Raw genomic sequence first — 18,867 nt, 5'->3', positions numbered from 1 at the left:
TTCTGACTGTGTTGTTGATGGTCCATCAGCGATGGTAAGACTGAACCTAGATACGCACAAACAGTGTTATTTGCCAGCCCCGCGGATTATTTCTTAGTCTCAGGCCGGTTGCTGCCCGTAGCACTTGCCATTCTCTGCTCTGTCAAATGCGCCTGGCATTGTGTCCTGCACTGGGTGCGCCGATGGGCGATTATCTCCCCAGATATCGACTGTGTCTTTGACCATAGTTCCTGCAGCAGAGAACAATCCATCGACGACGTTGGCCATGGTTCCTCTCCAACTCTCCCTCCTGATTCCCCGGTCCTGCGGTGAAACCGGGGCGCTGCAACCCTTTTCGACGTCCAGGTCAAATGCCGAACCCAGCAACTTGTTCCTATCAGAAGAGTAACGTTGTGGTGGCAACGGCGGTTGTTCTGAGTGATGAGGAGTCGTCGTTGCACTTTCCACTTCACGGCTTTCCAGGATTCGGTGTCCATTGGTCTTCAGATGTTTTACTTCAGCCCCTCTGTTCTTATTTGGGATTTCGGAAGAGGCATCCCGAGCATCGTGATTCGCACCGATTTTATGGAGATGCGGAGCGGATGCGGCCTCTCGGTGCTTCACCCTATGTCCATAGTAGGGCGCATTCGGATCTGCAACTGCTGAAGTGGAGTTACCCATATTTCAAACAGGCTGTAGTAGGAAACTTTCTGCGTTTAAGGACAGGAAATGTAGGACAGAATGAGAAAGGAAGTAATGGAAGTGACCAGGGCTTGCTGATATTTCATACACAGCAGCATAGATCTCGCAGTCATAAAGTAACTTAGGGTTAACTCTGTTGGCATGCAGTGATACGTGACTTGGCATTCCTGGTGCCAGTCTGAAGGTGCACGTAGGAGCACTCGGGAATAGCAAAAGTCGGAGCTATGGGTAAGCAAACAAATGAAATTTGACAGCGCGTGTGTGCTGTCGCTTTGAGGGACCCTCTATTTCTATATTGAGTCTCGAAAAGGAGGAACTAAATTGGGAGCGCCAAAAAGTGTAAAGCGCACAATTGTGTTTGAACACAAGTTTGTGGAAAAGTCTATTCGAAGCAAAGCCAAACGGTAAGAAGAACACTCATAAATATATGCTCTGCCTACCTTCCCCGTTTTGCTCGAAAAGCGTGCATTAATGTGCTTTGATTCTGACGCTCTCAGAATCGCGGCATACAAAACATCATATCACAGCGCAGCCTGAAGGATTATACAAGATGAAGTTCGGCAAGAAAAAAGACGATAGGCTTTCTTCGTCCAATCCTCTTCTCCACGAACAAGCATTGACTCGAAGAGCGCCAGCACAGGCCGCGATCTCGAAAGGTCCGGAAGCAGCCCGAGAGGCGGCATGGCAACCGCCCCTACAACGGCATATCAAACCGGACGATGGGTCTGAATTTGTAACAATCAGGATACGCATTCTAAACGGAGACTCGGAGCATGATTTCAATGCCAAGTTCAACGCCGGCCCGCTCTTGGGTTCACGAATATGCGCTATAATAAGCGAAAAGGAAGGGTTGCCTCGTGAAGCTCGGAAGCTGTTTGCCTTGTGGATCATTGCTAAGGACTTAGGTCGGTGTTCTGACAGTAGCAACGGTCCCGGTGATAATCAAAACTAAACTCCGAGCAGAGCTCCAGGTCCGTCCGGACCTCGATATATTCTCCATCATGGATAAGTGGAACACCATGTGGGGCTCGGGTAATCTTGCCTGAGCGCGGTGCGAGCTCCTCTAATACTATGGCGACCGTAGGGTTCTCGATTACACACATTATCCGGAGGCAATAGATCCAGGTCATCCGATCAATCGACATTGGTTCGTGTTTCGACGTGAGGCGACCGTCACGAGATCGCAAGAGCGAAAATACACAGATCCTTCGACTGTCAGACTCCTATACGGCGAGGTATGATGTGGGCCGGACCTCATAAGTCTCTTGTGATGTGCTATGGAAATAATTATTGGTGTTCCAGGCGAGAAGAAATGTCATGACTGGCAGATATGTTTGCACCTTGTCAGATGCCGTCGCTTTGGGCGGAATGATGCTCGCCATTTCCACGGGAGCCTATGACAAAGTCCGACATTCACCTGGATATATAATGTAGGCCACAAGCTGTTATGAAAGGATTTCCGTCATCTCAAATTCTTTGATTGGCAGGAAACATGATCACTGGCAAACCTTGGTCCCGCGGAGATTTTATGATGACCTGAAGCCGGAGGAATGGGAAGTATGTCTCTCAACAGAACATCAAAAACATGTGGGTCGATCGACTGAGAGCATCCGAATACTGTAAGAGCGCTTCACGAGTTCTTTGCAGTATCGACACACTCTCATCCGTCATGCAGGTATTTGGAACTCGTTCGGGAATGGGCTTGTTATGGTTGTTCTTTCTTCCCTTGCTGCGGAGATCGCCCACCGGCTGGATTCTTCGAATTTCGGCTGCAAAGGTGGTTGGTCGGAGTTTCTAGCTCTGGACTGGTCGTGATGGACCTTGACAAGAATGTACGTCCAAGCAAAAGGATCCTGTACATGTTCATGATACTGACATCCCCGCACACAGGGCTACGCCTTTGCGGAACAATGGGAGGACTTGGTAGTAAAACGTACACCCGATCGCATTATCCTTCGGTGGAAGCATAAACAAACTGGAAAGGAGATGAAAAGGAAACTCTTTTCACCTCAGGCGCAAATGGTGCAGAATCTGGCGTTGAGAGCAAAATACATCGCGCTGAAGGAAGTGCATGACGAAGCCGCTGCAGCGAAAGCAAGGCAAGCATCTGTATCGAGCCCTCCCACCTCGGGAGTACCTTCGTTGCAATGTAAGTTCGCTAGTCGGAAGGTTTGGTGCAGATGTACATACGGATGAACGCCCAGCTGAAACATTATTACAGCACAACAATCTTTCACGTCTGCCGGAAAACCACTAACGGCAAGCTTCGCTGCAACTGCCAACAGCGCGCAACAAATGCTGCCCACTGACGGCGCTCAGCAATACCCTCAGGGCGCCCAATATGTTGGACCACAAGGCTCTACCTTGCCTACGCAAACGAATAGACAGTCGTTGATACCCAATGGGGCGGCAGGCCTTGTTCCCAACGTGAATCCGCAGACAATGGGGCCAAACCCGGCATATAGTTCCGACGAGCGACAGCTTTACGGCACACAATCTGAGCAAAGCGCTCGGCCTCAAAATGACAATCGCAGATCGTATATCCCGCCAAATCAGCAGCCGTCAGCGCCGCCAATTGAGGTGCTCGCGAGTCAATCACACAATCCTGCAGGAGGAATTGGCGTACAGCCCCACGCCGCCAATCCCAGCTCCCAGCGTCCTACTTCTGTGCAACCTCAGAGCAGTTTAGCGAGGTTCTTCCCTCAAGAAGGACACCCTCAACCCCAACATCAAGAGCCGCCACAACAGATGCCGCAAGATGGTGCGCGGAAAGCGCGTCCGCTTTCGACGTTCTCTCGCCCGCCTGGTTTCCAGACCGGATCTCCTGGTCTCAATCGTTCCCCATCTGCGCAAGGAGGACAATCCCTTGCCGCTTTCTCAAGGGGAGGTCCGACATCACCGACTTTGGCCACAGGTCCGGCGTTGTCGATGTTCGCCGGTAACATGATGGGAGATGGCCGCGGAACGGTGGGTAACAGAAGTCGGTCTCCTTCTGTAAGCTCAACACAACCACTCGCCGGTTTTTCTTCGGCCAGAAAACCGTCGGTAAAGGACTTCATAAGTCAGCAAGCGGTTGCAGGGAGTTATGCAGCCGGGGATGACATTAACTTCGCCGCGCCGCCCGGAAGTTCATTCAGTACGAGTCAGTCGCCGTCATATGTTGCGGGACCTATGACGAACGATCCTAATGCCTACTCAAATGCCGGGATGCCTCGGTCGGAGAGTAATGTTTCTGGTATTCCGAACGGCGACACCGACTATGTTCCTTATCAAAGGCCATCTATTGTGGCAACGAGGATGTCAAAGAGCCCATCAGTCGTAGGCAACATAGCTAATGCCTTCAAGACGGATCCGAACAACAAAGGCGGGATTCGTCGTGGTGCAGATGAAGGGCCCGATTGGGCAGGATTACACACGTTCTATTGATAGATAGACTGCTTCGTCTAATTAAGTAGATGACAGGGTAGAGTATGGCGAAAATGATATGGATCTTGTTCAACGCATGTACAGGCGCGTGCTCCCGAAAAATGCGGATATAGGCGTGTCCCGCAAGAGCGCCCATCCTTGGCCGCCCAAGGAGACGTGGCGGAGAAGCGACACAGCGATGGAAGTCTTGGACGGGCAGCTGCTCGTTATCCTTGTTATTCACCCGTAACGTTCGTTTCGTCCTGCACGTCATACTTGAAGATCTGCTCGATTCGCTCCTGACGCTCTTTCGTGAAGCTCGTGATTCGACTTCTAGCCATTACCTCCCCAAAATCTGGTATTGGTGAGGGCGCATGATGTCGTGTCTGCATTTTCTTTCCCCTTGATAAGGTGTTTTCGGCGTCTGTATCTGACGAGTCGACGGCCATTTTCCATGCTATACGACTACCCTCATTCCGGTTGCCGAATGGGTCATAGTGTTTCATTTCTGATGCGGAAGATGGGTGCCGTGGCTGGCGCCTGTTTCGATAGGAGAATGGGGCGGCAGCAGTTCGTTCGGACTTTTCGGCAAGCCTTCGCGTGGATTCCGCAACTAATGCCGCGGCTGCCATGCGCCTGTTGGCAAGAATACTGTAAATTTCGTCGTCGCTGGTTGCGTCATTGAGGTCATTCGGCAAAATGCCACGATTCTCCTCGTTTTTAGCGGTTCGCAGATCCGTGCGGTATCTCGATCTACCGTGAACGCTTGTAGAGGAAGAGGCGTCGGACGACATCCCATCGAGGTCGCTGTCCTCGGCGGACACAGATGACGACGGAGTTAGGAGGCTTTCAGCCACGCGGCTGGTGTTGCCACCAATACTAGTCGTTGTCTCATCATTCTCGAAACCTTCGTTCGCGTTTCGCCTTCGAACAGGCTGTTTCAGGTCCGAATGGAACCTGTGGGGGGAGGTCCCACCTCGCACATTCCGCTTTTCCACACCCTCTGTCGTATCGTTCAGTTTCGTATCCAGATGACTTTCCAACGAAACCTAGGCAATGGTAATTAGCAGCAGCCTGTCGCTATCGAACACGAAAGTCACCTACGTGATCATGCAGGTCCATTCCTGCCAAACGCGAAGGATCGATAGAACATGACTCCCCGCCGTTCGTCATCTGTGTGACGGGTGCAATTGTTCCTTTCCGGGCCTCAGGGCTCAATTCTTCATCGTTGATCTGCTCAATAGCTTTGTTTTGAAGGACGCCCGCTTCTGGCAAGGAGGCACCTAAGTGAAAATGCTCCATGTGCAGGTGAGCATCAGGCTTCTCCGCGATGCCAGCCTGGACATCGTCGGTGTTTGTCTGCGAGACCTCAGCATGCTGGGCAGAAAGTGACGCCGTTTTCGATATAACAGTTGAACGGGAAGTTTTCTCAACAGCTGTTGACTCATGGCGGATGGGTCCCTGCTCGTTTGGAGATCGCAGGTGACTCACTCGCAACTCGCCTGCTTCATCATCATCCGCAAGACATGTACCTTCCCTGGCTTCCGACTGTGACGGTGAAGCGCCGAAGATTGTAGGCCGATCGTTTGAGTGGCCACGTTTGGAATCGTCAGGCTCCTCCCTTTGATACAGGCCGTCACTAGATAGCGGAGAACTCGAGGGCGAATCCTCAATAGCCTTGTTTGACACCGGTGCGGTTCTTGCGGTCAGTATTAGGGACGCTGGACGATCATGGGAAGTTGTTGCTCTGGGCGAGGGGAGACCAGCTCCATTGCTCGCAATTGCTGGCGGTGGCGTCCGTACTCCTGTCCTAGACCGCAAACCGGTGCCTGTTGTCGTCTTTTCAGGACTTGGTCGTGTATCAAGTCCTTCCTCTGGGCCTCCTAATGTAGCGGTACCCCGGAAGTTTTGGGAACCCGGATTCTCTTGTTCTGCATCGTTTGGTGTCCATATCACAGCATCCAGCTTGCCTGCAGGAAACGTGCTTGTTTCGTCTTCCACTGTACGTACATCCAGCTGTCGATGCGCCCATTTGCTTCCCGTCCATACCCAGGTGTCGAAAATTTGTCCGGCCTGCAAGGCCATTTTGCTTGTGGATGTAGCCGTCACTAATGACTGGATACTGCTCGATAGCGTTTCCTCGCGCCTGTTGGAAGGCACAGCGATGGCGACCGCTGGCATGTCTGCGCATGCATCCTCCAACGTTCGGCGACCACAGGATGATCCTTTCGACCCGTGGCCTTTATACTCCAGTGCGCCTGTCATTTCCCGCAAGATGGCCGCCACGTTCTCGGCTGGCCGCACACGGATGAGGAGTTGACCCTTCGACAACTTTCGATCGTCCAGCACATGATACCAGCCATGTATCTCCTTGAATCCGCCAAACAGACCGCCCAATTCCACCACGGCCGATCCAAGCAGCTCTGTCCGCTGGTCGTCGGATACCACGTTGGTTGCAATCAGATCTGGGGCCGGCTTGCGTCCAATGCCATAACTAGGAGCATGCCACACCTGGAACGTAATGGATTTCTCTGCCTTGAGTTGCCGTAACGCGGCCTCAGTTCTTTCCTGAGCAACTGTCGCAGTGAAGTTCCAAGTTGGAGAGCGCTGCGCTGGAACGACCGGTGTTCTCACATCTGTATCGGGTGTTCCAGCCCAATTGAAGGTGACGAATGTATTTGGTGGTGCCAACTGCTGCTGATCCTGCGGAACAAACGGCGACGGAAGGTATGTGCATACTGGGTCCGCCATGAGCGGAAGCTGCATTGCTTTTTCGACAATGACGTCGATGGGTATGGGTGGCACAGAAATCTCAGGCGGTAGGGTTGGGACAATTGGTATCGTTACAGTTGGTATCGTTCGGACTGGCAAGTCCTTTGTCTGCAGCTCTTCTGATGCTTCTACGTCGGGTTTCGCATTCGTTCCTTTCAGAGGCTCTTCGCTACGAGTAAGACCGATACGCAACTCGATCGATGACCCCAACAGATCCGGTACACTCGGGTGTATCACTTGAAAGGTTCCATCGATGATCGACGACTTTTGGTGCTGACGTCTGGAGGGAGACCCTTTGCCTTTGGAGTGTGTTATTCGCATCCTCCCGTATAACTCCGAAAGATCTACATAAGCCGTTCCGAGGAGAGTGTCATCCTTCCCCTCTGATCCGCGTTGCATAATCTCGAACGCAAGTCTTTCTTCGGCCATCGCTTTGTACACAGAGGACGTGATTTCGAACTCCTCTTCGAAAGAGTAGTCCAAATCGGCGACCAGCGTTTGATCTCCATAGCTTCGCCGTGCTGGAACTGGCCTCGACGATTCTGTTGTGAACTCTTCGCTGACATCTACATCACTGACGGGTTGGCGTACACGATGCCATCTGACGTAGATGTGCATATCCTCGACAGCGAAAGGAGATGGGTTCGTGAGATGTGTCCCGGCCGCCTTGGGTCTCTGCGTAGCCACCTTGACTCGTCTAGCGGTGATTTGCATTTGGCACCACCAATGCTCCCCCGCTCTCAGAATATATCCTTGCCCCAGTCCCAGCGGCAGATCAAATCCCGGCGCAAATCGCGCGGAAACCCTGATCGCCGCCTCCGCATCGTCATGCCCTACAACAGTCAACCAAGCCTTGTCGACTCCGTGGGATTTCAACAAACACTCTCGCAATGGCACGCCAAAGGTCCCCAGAAGGACGTCCTCGCTGAATGTTGCATCGCCCTCGTCGCGTGGTACTTTGTGCCAGATCTCCCCCCTGGCCTCGCCTCCTTGCCGCATCCATCTGATCAGGTCATCGTCGAGACCCCTGACAGTCAATTCGGCCGAGAACTCCCAGTCTGGGGTATATGTATGCGCAATGATCGGCGTTTCCACACAGACGTCGTCTTCAGTGAAGTCTTCTTGGGCTGTCTCGCTCGAAATCGAGGATTGGCGAACATGTGATATTCTCTGCGAAAACATTTGCAGCCGAACAAAGGCATTCACGCCGACTTCCTCTGCGAAATGTAAAGGCGTGTACTGATCGCGTTCTGAGCTTGATTGGTGCGTGTTCGTGCGGTGCCGCAGTAGCGCGCTAATCAAGCCTCGTAATCCACATGCTCGGTGTATGGTGATCAGCATCTGGCAGTCCGATCCACCTTCCTTGGATTTCCGCCGTTCCCGAGGTGCCTTCCTGCTCCCCACGGCCTGATCTCCTTCATGATGGCGATTCACATGACGCCGCTTTGTCTTTTCATCTCTGCCCGAAGCCTCAGCGGATTTGCCACGTTCAGTCTCGCGGTCCGCCTCCGCCGGCTTGTGGTCCGGTGGCCTAATCTTCTTAACCTGACCCCAGGTCCCCAGAGCGAGAGAAGCAGTCACCCATCCCTTCGCATTGCCAGAAAAAGGGTCCAGAATGGCATACTCGGCGTTCGGCACCATAACAGGAAGCTCCTCGTAGCTTGCAGCTGGGTATCTATACGCCTCAACGAGCGTTTTGAGTACTTGCGAGAACGGTAGTTTGACCAGTCCCAGCAGTTTTGCGCCCCGATCAACTAGCGTGCTATTGCCCCTTTCCTTGGTGGTAGGCAGCGTGGGAGCCGTAACGGCACTTTCTGCATCCACCATCCATACCTCCGCGATCAGAGGTGTCTCGCTGTGCGTTCTGACAAATTGTTCCGTGATCGCCAACGGAACTGTGTAGTGAAAGCCAAACTCCGAAGGAGGGTTCAGTTTCCCGGTTTGTAGATCGAACGGTGGCTTGTAGGAGATAGGGGCGGTTTCGATCGGTGGGCTAGACGAGGAGAAAAACCGCACGATGAGGAAGAGTTGTACTGTGCTGGCATTGAGCGTTGGCATGATTGACAAAGCTCGAGCGGTGGAGATGTTCAGATACAGATAATGCGGAACGGGTGGGGCGCGGAAGGGTTCTGTGCCGGAACGCAAATCCGACGCTTTCGCTTTCCTTTCCTCTGTGGGAGCGTTCAATGGTGGCGCTGTCCATGGGTGGGTAGATGATTGCTCCGTGACTGAGCTGGGGGCTGCGTATTGCAACTCAACGGTGACATGTAGTTCCCCAATGTTGCTTTGTCTCTCGGCGTTTCGTGGGCCTCCTCGTTTGGACGACAGCGGTACTTTCCCTTTCAATATGAGCCCCTCATTGAAGAGCACATTCCTACAGGGTAACGTGCCCCCTATCGACCACGAAGGCTGCGCTGCTGTTCTTTGTCGCGCAGCTAGGGTGGTCCGCGAACCGAGTTTGGATACCGGGATCTGGTTAGCGGTAATTTGAAACTCGATATCGTTCCCCACCCACGACTTGACCAGAGACGCGTCGAAGGTGCAGGGGAACACCTGCTCCCGCTCAAAAGCAGCGATCCATTTGGAGTTTTCCGGCGGAGCTCCGACAGGGCGGCGACTGGCATTGCGTGACGCAGTGAGACGCGGAAGGCTCTTAGAGGGCATGGTGATCCGCTCAGTCCCTCTGCCCGGTCCCCATGGGATAGTGATGTCCAAGAACAATCCTGTGGCGGAATGCGGAACGCTTTCTGGTTGCAGCTCGAGATTATGAGCAGTTATGCAGATGGAGGTTACTCGGCCAAGCGAGGTGAGTCGCTCCATTGACAATTTGCGATTACCGGGTTTCGCTTCTGTGTCTACTTGCGCTCTTGTTGGATAGCGAGGAAGAATGGCTCTTCGCTTCCGCTCGTCGATGCTCAAGTCGTCGCGATCTTCGTATGACTGTGCACCATCATCATCTTCATCATCATCTCCATCCCGGCCTCCATCCGTCCTCTCGTCCTCGCTGCCGTCATCCGAAGCAACATAGTTGTCATACCCAGATGGATGGCGTACTTTGCCCTGGCCGATGAGAGTCTTGCCCGCTTCCGAGTTCAGCGCTTCGATGAGAATATCATCTCCCAAGATATCTGAGTTTGACTCTGGAGAGCTGGACAGGTTCCCGAGATCGCGAGACGCCTGAAAGTCTCCTGCCAGCTCTTGGATCTCACGCATGGTAGCAGCCAAGTGTACGTCAATGTCTTCCTTTGTGTCGTAACCAGCACTACAGGATTGCTCGTTCTGCTCCGACTCCGATGCTCCAACATACGACGGCTGCTCGCCTGCTTTGTCTCTGGCGGCAAGATCCGAGGCGTCGGCTCCGCCTTCACTGGCAGAGGCGGAATGGGAAGCATGGCTCGCAGTAGTGGACGCTTCCTCGGCGTTCTTATTCGTGTGCCTGCGGTGCTCGCTTTCCGGCGCCCGAGGCGACGCAGGAATCGGCCTACTTTCCGTGACCTCTGACTGTTTCTGACGCTTTTCCTCCGGCTGTCTCCCCGTCCGAGGATCCGCACGCGCAATTCCAGCTCCAACCGGACTTCCCAACGCGTCATTCTTCCCTGCTTTTGGATCGGATATCTCCGCCACATTCTTCATCTTTGGCTTTGACGCTTTCCCTGGTGGAACTGCACCTAATATACCAGTCCCTGGTGGTTTCAAGTGCATCGATATGTGCACCTCGCCCAATTTCTTCCGCTTTCCGCTTTTGCCCCGGATGCTGCTCCTTCCGTTCGCTGGTACCGCCTCAAGGATCGGATAAAGTCCACTTATGCTGTCGGATGGTTCCGCCGTCAGTTTCCGCAGATTATCAACCGTAACCTCACCACAAACGGTGGAGTTCACCAGCACCTGAAGGGTAAGTGGCCCCATGTCTCTGAAGTACGCGTCGAGCTGGGATTTGCGGCATCTTATCGGATACTGGCGGCGCGTGATTTTCTGCGTGCCGGGGATGTTGATGGATGTCCCAGGTTTTCCTAAGCCTTTCCCGGCGGGGAATTCACTCGTTGGGGCGCTCGACCAGGTGGATGCTCGTCGCAGTGGCACCGGAAGAAGTGATGCAGCCGTCGGTCGGGGTTTCGTAGAAGTCTGGGCCGTAGGTTGCTCCACTGCGCCAGTTATCGAAGGGGTGAAGAGAGTTCCCGCCCCTTCTTCCCCCCACCACAATAGGAGAACAGAGGCCGGACCTTTTCCGCCTGCAGGTGCGGCAGAGTACGTCCATGACAGTTGAGAGAACGCAACATGCAAATAGAAGGTTACTTGACCAGCGACCTTGGGAGGGAGGGAGGACGGAGCAGCCATAGGGAGGTGTGACGTCGTCGGAGCCATGGCGGAACGCTGTTCGGACTACAGTCAGCTAGGTTCTCGGGGTGAATGAAAGACCACTACTGAGGGGTTGGGTGACTTACGGACTGAATTCTCATATCATTATTGGCTCATTGTTCCTTCGACTGCGTCCCTGAATATGGCTGTTCCAACATAGAAAGTGTGACTCCCGTGATGATACCGCGTGAAGAAGCCCGCAAGAAGTCCTCCTACTTTGCATATTGGTGCATGTCCGAAACCGGCGAGACTTTTGTGGCTTTGGTTCCGACGTCCGAATGAAGCAACGCATTACGTAAGAAAAACACCACAGTGCTGTACGCTCTTCCCGAAACCTTCTAATTTGGGGCTGACACCCTAGGCAGTGGGCACCGTAGATAGACACCGTACACACCGTAGAGAGAGTTCAACACCGTAGGCTTGTGTTCGGTATCAGATAAAGTCGTATAGGGTTCATGGATATAATCGTACTGGAATCTTCACAGCACTTACCGTAACCTGCAGCATTTGGATTGCCGGCTTCGAACAAAAACCACCCTGCGCTGGCGAATACTACTTTACAACCACAAGTATGAGCCCGCCGCCATTCAATGACACCCCACCGCTGGGCGACGTGCTAGTCTCGCTGATCCCATCCTGCTTGGCCAGCTTCTTGGCGTTAGGATGTTTATGGACATCCGTCAATCGAAGTCTCCGTTCCGACAAGAGGTAATATAAACTGCCCGACCGAGCAGCCACGGAAGAGGAAGGCGCTAATTCCGTGGCCATAATCATCCAGCAAACCATTTCGCGAAAGGCCGCTGGAGGAGAAATTGCACCTTGCAGCTCATGTTCTTCTTGTCGCTTACAACGTCGCCGTTTCCCGCGAGGCGTTCCGCATTATTGCCGAAGTGAGTCAGACGCAGCGCATCGTCATCTACGCCTTCAACAGTCTGCTTTTCCTGGTGTCCTTCTTTGTCCGGTTTCTTTCCATTCGCCGCTTCTTCGACGTCCTGTCGGCCACGCTGGGTCTTAACCGGCGCTGGAACACGGGCGTCGTTATTTTCACAACCGCGGTTTTCGCGATCGCATTTGCGGGCACTTTGATTCTTCTGGTGACGAGGCCGGATGGGTGGGAGGAGATCGTTGATCTTATTTCGGCGATGTGGGGGTTTGTCCTGGCCGTTATCATCACTGGTGTGGTCGGGGCCGTCACGAAGGTGGTAATGAAGGTGAAAACGAAACTCTTTGGGGCTACGAAATCGGGCGTGGTGTCCCAGGATCGGCTGGACGCGAGTCAAGATTGGTTGACAATGCAGAAATACAGTCTCTTTTTGGTCTTTGGGAGTTGCATCATCATCGTGATCTTCTGCACAGGTATGTCAGGCCGTCCGTTTAGATTGTCATCTCATTGCGTTTCCTTACTTCACAATTCACCCAATAGTCATGGAAACAGTCGGCACTACCAGTTTAACCTTCCCACGTACTGGTGTGATACAATTGTGAGCCCCCTGTTACTTTCGTCCTTCGATTGTTCGGCCCTTATTGACCGAATCTCAACATCTTAGCGCAATCCAACTCTACGTAGTAATCCTGCTGTACGTGGAACATGTCATCAAAGACCTCGCGAGATGGGACATGCATGGGACCGCGCCGGGCGGATTTCAGCCGAAAACACTGCTGCAAAGCTCCAGGAGCAAAAAAAGCACCCGATCGAACACGCCGGTGAATGACAGCCCTCCGGATGGCAAGAGGTCATTTTTTGAATCTATAAGGCCATCGTCGGCTTCAAGAACAACCAAGGCGCAGGCGGTCGACGCTGGTCCTTCCAACAAACCTCGGCCCCCCGCTTCCAATGCCTTCACTGCTTAGATTCTGGCATCACCTATCGTATATAGTTAGGAGTAGTCAGACAGTGTAGGGATAGAGCGGGCGGCATTCAAATCCATTCTGGTGTAATCAAGCGCTCTTTCCAGAGATAAATCGTCAAAGGTAGGGAAGCAGGTCGCTCGTCGACCGAAAAGTAGTGGGACACTGGCAATTTTCGGGCGTCCTTTCATGCATTCGGTTGTCCGCATGAAGTGCGCATCACGTGGGAGGCCGAAGGTCGTTAGGGCATATTCCGCTGATATGCGGTGGCATACATACAGTATGTACTGCCATAAGCGCTATGGCCCTCTGTTCGACTACTCGACCCCAAGTTGCAGCGGGGAGAAATACAGAACCATCAGACTTTGTGATATTGTTGGTCGCATTCGAAAAACTGGGCGCTTAGCCCGTAAAACCTCGCAAATATATACAATGAAATTGCATTCGTGGGAAGACCTGAATCTTCCAAGTAACATCATCATACAATGATTGTCTGTAGAGTCTGCAGGAGCGACTTTGCAGCGAGCACTTCCTCCGAAGTCGCAGCTTCATGATCTACCGCACCCTGTGGAGAGATTGGACAATAAGCAACCAATTACGGCTGGTGACAGGACACCTCCTTCCTTTACAAGGTATTTGTCCAAAAGTTCTTGCAACTCCTCCTGCGCTCTCGCCAGCCTCTTCTTCCCATCGGGCATCATCACATGTGTCTCTTCCAACACTTCCTTCTGCTTTCGAATATCATGCTCGTCCGCTCCGTCTGCGATAAGTTTGTCAATTCGCTTTTGTTGTGTTATCGCTTCTTCATCATAGTAGCTGAGATCTTTGCTGATCCTGCATTCAATGACGACGTGTGAGGGATTCCTGGAGGCTTATATGATCGCCGCCGAGCCTACCCAATACCTGCGAACGACCCCTGTCTGGACCTTGATCTTTTTCAGGAGCTCTGCTGGCGGCTGTAAACCTGACGAGTAAGATGTGACGAACGGAAATCGATACGTTAGGAGCACATCCCTCACCTTAGTATTGCTCAGCATGGTAGTAGCCTGCATACGTCAAGGGCCTCGGTGATGGGATGGAGCTGAGCTGAGATGTGAAAAGTTCCGATGTTGAATCCAGAAGTCCGAAAAGTCCGAAAGAAGTTGGTCCGAGTTGGTTGCTTGCCCACGCGTTTGCCAAGTCTTCAAGTAAGACGACGATATGGTGCCGCCCTGAGGATGTTGGTCGTTGCCGCTGCGTCTCCGTGTAGCCTTGGTTTTTGAAGGCAAGCGAAGGCAGGTGCGGTGGAATGCTTGTCTGTGAGAGTTGACATCCTGCGGTGATTCTTTGCAGGCTTCTCAACTCAGCTAGATTCCCACGGAGCTTCTCCTCGGATGATCTTTCAAAGCTGCCCCAGCAAAATATACGGATAGCTCAGGATATGGCAGCGGTCCAGGACGATCACGATACGAGAGAAGTCTTGGTAGCAGAATCCATACCGTCACCAGAAATGGAACATGGATACCTTTCGAATAACGACACAAGCCAGGGCTGCTCTTCGTCCGGCTCGGATTTCCTGCTGTCACAAAATAAGGGATACCTGCGATCCGAGTATATAGATCCAGAGTCGGATGGAGAGCTTGCGCGGGAACAACGATCGTATGAGGAGCGGTACGACGGGAGTCTAGGCCGGGGGAAAGCTCTGGTCGCGCCAGCTAAACGGAAACGGATATTACTAGGTTGGTGGGAGTGTCGCACAGCAGAGAGGAACGTTCGAATTCTGATGCTGGTCTTTATGTAGACCACAGCGACACGGATGACGGAACAGCACCCACGACGAGACTAAGGAGATCAAACGGCTCAGGTGATAGCCTAATCAAAGACTCTGATGGCGAAGGCGAAACGGACTCGATCTTGGGCTGGGTGGATGATTACTACTCCCGCGTCTGTAAGCAACAATCTCGCAGCTGCCCCCTCGGATCATCTTGCTGAACTATGTGCTGATAGGTACGGAGAGAGCCGGCGACGATGGCGGACAAGCAGTGGGCCAATCAATACCAGGCTATTCGGAAGCAATCGAGATGATTCTCGCACTCGAGGAGGAAGATCCCCCTTCGGAATGAGCGCTGCGTCTTGCCCACGGCACTTTCCCTTCACCACCATCAGCGTAATTCCACATCCCTGATATTGTCGTAGACCTGTACATAGCCACCCACACACGTATAGACAGCAACAAGCGTGTTTTCTCAACACATTGGATGCTAATACGCTCAAGTTTCGTTCCTGCTTTGTTGTTACATAGAATTCAATCCCCAAAAATGTTGAAAACGGGTATATACATACACTTGAAAAGCACAGTCCCAAAAAAATACGGTTAGCCAAAAAGGGGAGACTACAGAAACTAAGAGTGCAGATGCGTGTCGTTATTTTCATGTCACGAAAGTTCTCTTTCGGTGTTTTTGACTGTGCACCCGTGGTAGGGCGCAAAGGTTTCGAAGATATGCGATACTCTTCTCAGTTTATGATATCAATGTCGGATGCATCCAGGACTGAACGGCGGCGAGAAGGTGGGGGTGCCGGCTGATGGGAATGAGGGAATGGGATATAGTTGGCGTGAGATACGACGATTCTACTGATGCTCAGAATGTATTTACCTTCTTCCGCTTCTTGGCGGATTCCTGGTGATGCGAGTCATCCACTCGTCTCTTCTTTGACAGTTCATGATTTTCTCCCTCGTCGGCCTTTCTCTTTCGTGGCGGTTCAAGCCGTTCTCCTTCTTCCTCTCTCGTTTTTCGCTCCTGGGGAAATCACGATGTATGAAAGTTATGATGAGCATGCCATTTTGCAACACCATCCGGCCGCGGCAGCAATGTCCCTCTCTCGATTGCACATGACTAACTCTACCTGCTGACTCGACTTATACTTCGCGGCCGCAACCGCCCTCGCCTCCTCAATACTCCGTCGTCGATACCCAGACGGCACGCCCTTCGCAGGCGGCATCTCTTTACTGCTTTTTCTCCTCTTGGGCGGTGATTTCACGTCATCGTCGTCTTCATGACGTCGTTTGGTCGGGGAGATCTTTTCTTTGGGCTCGGGTTCTTTGATTGTTACGTGGCGGGGGGCGTGGTGGTCGTCTGGTAGGGCTGATATTGAGGCGCGGCTGCCTTTGAAATGCGGGATGTGTGAGCATATCGGTTCAAGTGAGGATAGATGTGAGGATGGAATGGACGTGTTCATCACTCTTACCGAGTTTGAGAGTGATTTTCGGAACACTCGGCGCGGTCACTAGAGGTGCTGGAGGCGGTGGTGCCAGCTCGCCAAATACGCTAGTATCATACTGCAATATCAACCCATTGTCAGTTTGCGATACAAAGAGCGGAAAGTGTCGACTGGCATAACCCACATCTTTCAAGACCCCCTTCTTGAAATTCAACGCATTCTTAATATAGAACGGATCAATCCGCTCAATCTTCTGCGGCCTCGCCGGTTCGTGCGTTAGCAGCCGGCGGATGAAATGGCTTCCTTTTGCAGTGGACAGCCCTGCAAATCCATACCACCTCCGTTAACGACCATCCTGCACGCTCTTCCCTGTGGCTCTCCATCCTCCCACCTTTCAGGTCTTTGATAAGGCACGTAAAATCCTTCGTCGGCCTGTCGGGGTGTCCCTCAGGCAACTGATATGGCTCAATGAACCGTTTGAGCAGACGTTTCTTGAGACCGAACGCCGCAGCGATATCGTCGGACCCTAGGAGTGTTTGTTTCGGGGGCAGACCTGTGTGGAGGGGCGCACAGTGACATATTCGCAAGATGTTTGAGAAACTTTGCCCCAAGTACTCCTCAAGCTCAGTGTGTTGGAAACACATGACAATTGCCAGGCCAATCCAACGGCGGGCCTCAAGCAGCGTACCTTCCGGAACCACCCCGAGCAACGGGACGGGGCGTTCGGGGATTGCTGTCTCTGAGGCCATTGTTGCCGACACAATTTAGAGTTTCACAGAGGATAGCAGGCGTGTGCTAAAAAAGAACAGAGCTGGGTCTCCGCTATGCCGTACGGGTATTTTCCGTTCTTTGCGATGCCTTTGGAACTTGAGTGCTGTGCGCCTGGCAGGATGTCTGCTGTGATTGCAGGCAGCATAGTAAAGTCAGAAGTCCAGAAGAGTCGAAGTCAGAAAGAGGACGTCGGGCATTTTCAAGGTTAGGGTTAGGGTTCCTTTGACCTTAGCCCTGCTCGACTGCACCCTGGACTGCACCGCAAAGCACAACCACTGCAACCTCGAGCTCAGACACCAGATTTGCCGGCAGACTAACCGAGTTGGAACTAGCGATAGGAAAGCCCAGTCGTGCTGGTTCCAAAGACAAAACCAGAACGCACAAGATCGCTCATAAAAGACAGTATCAGACGAATTTATTCCCAACCGATAACCCCCAAAATCCTCCCCCTCACAATTTCAAACAACTCGTATCAAAATCATCCCCCGCATACTTGGCCACCACATGCGCCACCAACCTCCGCTTCCTATCCAACGTCGCATCACACAGATCATACAACGACGACAGATTGAACAGCAAGGGCGGACACACGCCCGCTGTCGCCGGCTGCTCAATCACCGTGCTGTCGAGGAACGATACGGCTTGCACGACGTTGCCCGTGTAGAGGTGTGCGAGGGCGAGGTTGTTCAGGGCGTGGGTTGTCGAGGGCACGTTTTGCGGTGGCGAGGTGGATGAGAGGGATGGGTCGGAGTGGTGAGCTAGTAGAGCTGTTAAGGGGCTCAACGCGGCTTGGAAATCTCCTTCGGCGATGTACAAGAAGGCTTTGTTGAGGAGGTTGAGCGGAGAGTTGGGGGGCTGGGAGCGGAAGCGGGGTTGGTCGAATAGGGCGCGGGCGGCGGGGGTGTTGCCTAGTTGGAGGTACAGTCTTCCCAATGCGCAGGCTAGAGGTGCATCTGTAGGGTACGAGGAGACCAGTGCGCGTAATATCCCCGTAGCCGCTCGGTGATCCTTCAGATCCAGCAAGAGATTGGCAATCTGCAGCTGGAGCTGTGCCGCACGGGCGTGCCATATCCGGGATGGCGATGCTTCCGTTTTGGCGTTCCGAATCATGGTGCGGCAGGTGTATAGGAGCGTGTACATGCGGTTGATGCTTTCGTGGTGGTTGCCCTTGAAGCTCGGCAGCCGCGCCCAGAAAGCCCGTAGCTCAAACGTGACCATAGGGCCAGACTTATTCGCCCCGAAAACATCCGGATACGCCTCATAGCGTAATGCAGGGTTATCCAGATCACCTCCATTCGAAATCTTCATCAGCTCGCTGTTGGCAAACTCGTACAGCTTCAGTCGCACGAGAGCCACCAGCCTGATATACCATAGCCGCATGATGGACGGGACATCAGCCGGATGCGTACGGATGAGTAATTGGCGCACATGAATAGCGACCGCTCGCCAGCTATGTCCACGAACAAGCGCGAGGAGCGGGTCCGCGGCACCTGCGACATCTTCGGCGCGGAGAATCTTTCGAGCTGGCCGTGGGACATTCGCCTCCAGTGGGAAGGCTTTGGGAAAGATCTCGCCGACCGGGTCACGGGGAGGGATGTCGTAGAAAACTAAGGGATCGGTCCATCGTCTTGTGGGAAGGTTCTCGTGAGCAGGCTCAAGGACAGGCGGGGTCGGGAGTGGCTCCTTGGAGAACGATGCTCGTGTTGTGTTGATGTACGAAGGCCGCTGCAAGAAGTTGGCTGGATTGCCTGTTGGTAATTGACTTCCAGCATACTGTCCTGATTCGGTTCGCGTTGGTGGTGTTGGAGGTAAAGGCTTCACAGGTGATCCCAGTGA

The 18,867-nt window shown here is 53.0% G+C and overlaps 6 protein-coding genes across 6 annotated transcripts; 2 read left to right on the top strand and 4 right to left on the bottom strand.

The window, feature by feature from the left end:
* Positions 1-1,231: 1,231 nt before the first annotated feature.
* Positions 1,232-2,304, top strand: EV422DRAFT_496994 (uncharacterized protein; the record flags this gene model as incomplete). Its single annotated transcript, XM_053067916.1, has 5 exons — positions 1,232-1,586; positions 1,642-1,702; positions 1,766-1,916; positions 1,984-2,111; positions 2,169-2,304. 5 exons carry the CDS (start codon positions 1,232-1,234, stop codon positions 2,302-2,304), a joined length of 831 nt encoding a protein of 276 aa, XP_052924982.1.
* A 2,719-nt stretch (positions 2,305-5,023) lies between these two features.
* Positions 5,024-11,424, bottom strand: EV422DRAFT_82934 (uncharacterized protein). Its single transcript, XM_053074442.1, has 2 exons — positions 11,301-11,424; positions 5,024-11,229 (listed from the first exon to the last, which is right to left on the bottom strand). Exons 1-2 carry the CDS (start codon positions 11,313-11,315, stop codon positions 5,167-5,169), a joined length of 6,078 nt encoding a protein of 2,025 aa, XP_052924981.1. The 5' UTR covers positions 11,316-11,424; the 3' UTR covers positions 5,024-5,166.
* A 46-nt stretch (positions 11,425-11,470) lies between these two features.
* On the top strand, positions 11,471-13,461 carry EV422DRAFT_532013 (uncharacterized protein). Its single transcript, XM_053070505.1, has 4 exons — positions 11,471-11,922; positions 11,993-12,570; positions 12,638-12,695; positions 12,762-13,461. The coding sequence occupies exons 1-4, from the start codon at positions 11,786-11,788 to the stop codon at positions 13,063-13,065; spliced, it is 1,077 nt and encodes a 358-aa protein (XP_052924980.1). The 5' UTR covers positions 11,471-11,785; the 3' UTR covers positions 13,066-13,461.
* Positions 13,462-13,540: 79 nt separating this feature from the next.
* On the bottom strand, positions 13,541-14,217 carry EV422DRAFT_620596 (tubulin binding cofactor A-domain-containing protein; the record flags this gene model as incomplete). Its single annotated transcript, XM_053074106.1, has 4 exons — positions 14,082-14,217; positions 13,966-14,018; positions 13,692-13,896; positions 13,541-13,627 (listed from the first exon to the last, which is right to left on the bottom strand). The coding sequence occupies exons 1-4, from the start codon at positions 14,112-14,114 to the stop codon at positions 13,541-13,543; spliced, it is 378 nt and encodes a 125-aa protein (XP_052924979.1). The 5' UTR covers positions 14,115-14,217.
* A 1,135-nt stretch (positions 14,218-15,352) lies between these two features.
* EV422DRAFT_532004 (uncharacterized protein) lies at positions 15,353-17,183 on the bottom strand. Its single transcript, XM_053070504.1, has 6 exons — positions 16,652-17,183; positions 16,445-16,581; positions 16,288-16,378; positions 15,946-16,205; positions 15,696-15,839; positions 15,353-15,621 (listed from the first exon to the last, which is right to left on the bottom strand). The coding sequence occupies exons 1-6, from the start codon at positions 17,007-17,009 to the stop codon at positions 15,556-15,558; spliced, it is 1,056 nt and encodes a 351-aa protein (XP_052924978.1). The 5' UTR covers positions 17,010-17,183; the 3' UTR covers positions 15,353-15,555.
* Positions 17,184-17,481: 298 nt separating this feature from the next.
* EV422DRAFT_497174 (uncharacterized protein) lies at positions 17,482-18,480 on the bottom strand (the record flags this gene model as incomplete). Its single annotated transcript, XM_053067929.1, has 1 exon — positions 17,482-18,480. A coding segment is annotated over one exon (999 nt), but the record flags the coding sequence as incomplete, so codon positions are not given.
* Between the last annotated feature and the right edge of the window lie 387 nt (positions 18,481-18,867).

Source organism: Fimicolochytrium jonesii (genome assembly GCF_025526975.1).
Source record: "Fimicolochytrium jonesii strain JEL569 chromosome Unknown EV422scaffold_14, whole genome shotgun sequence".
NCBI lineage: Eukaryota > Fungi > Chytridiomycota > Chytridiomycetes > Spizellomycetales > Powellomycetaceae > Fimicolochytrium > Fimicolochytrium jonesii.
This window is presented reverse-complemented; position numbering and strand designations above follow the sequence as displayed.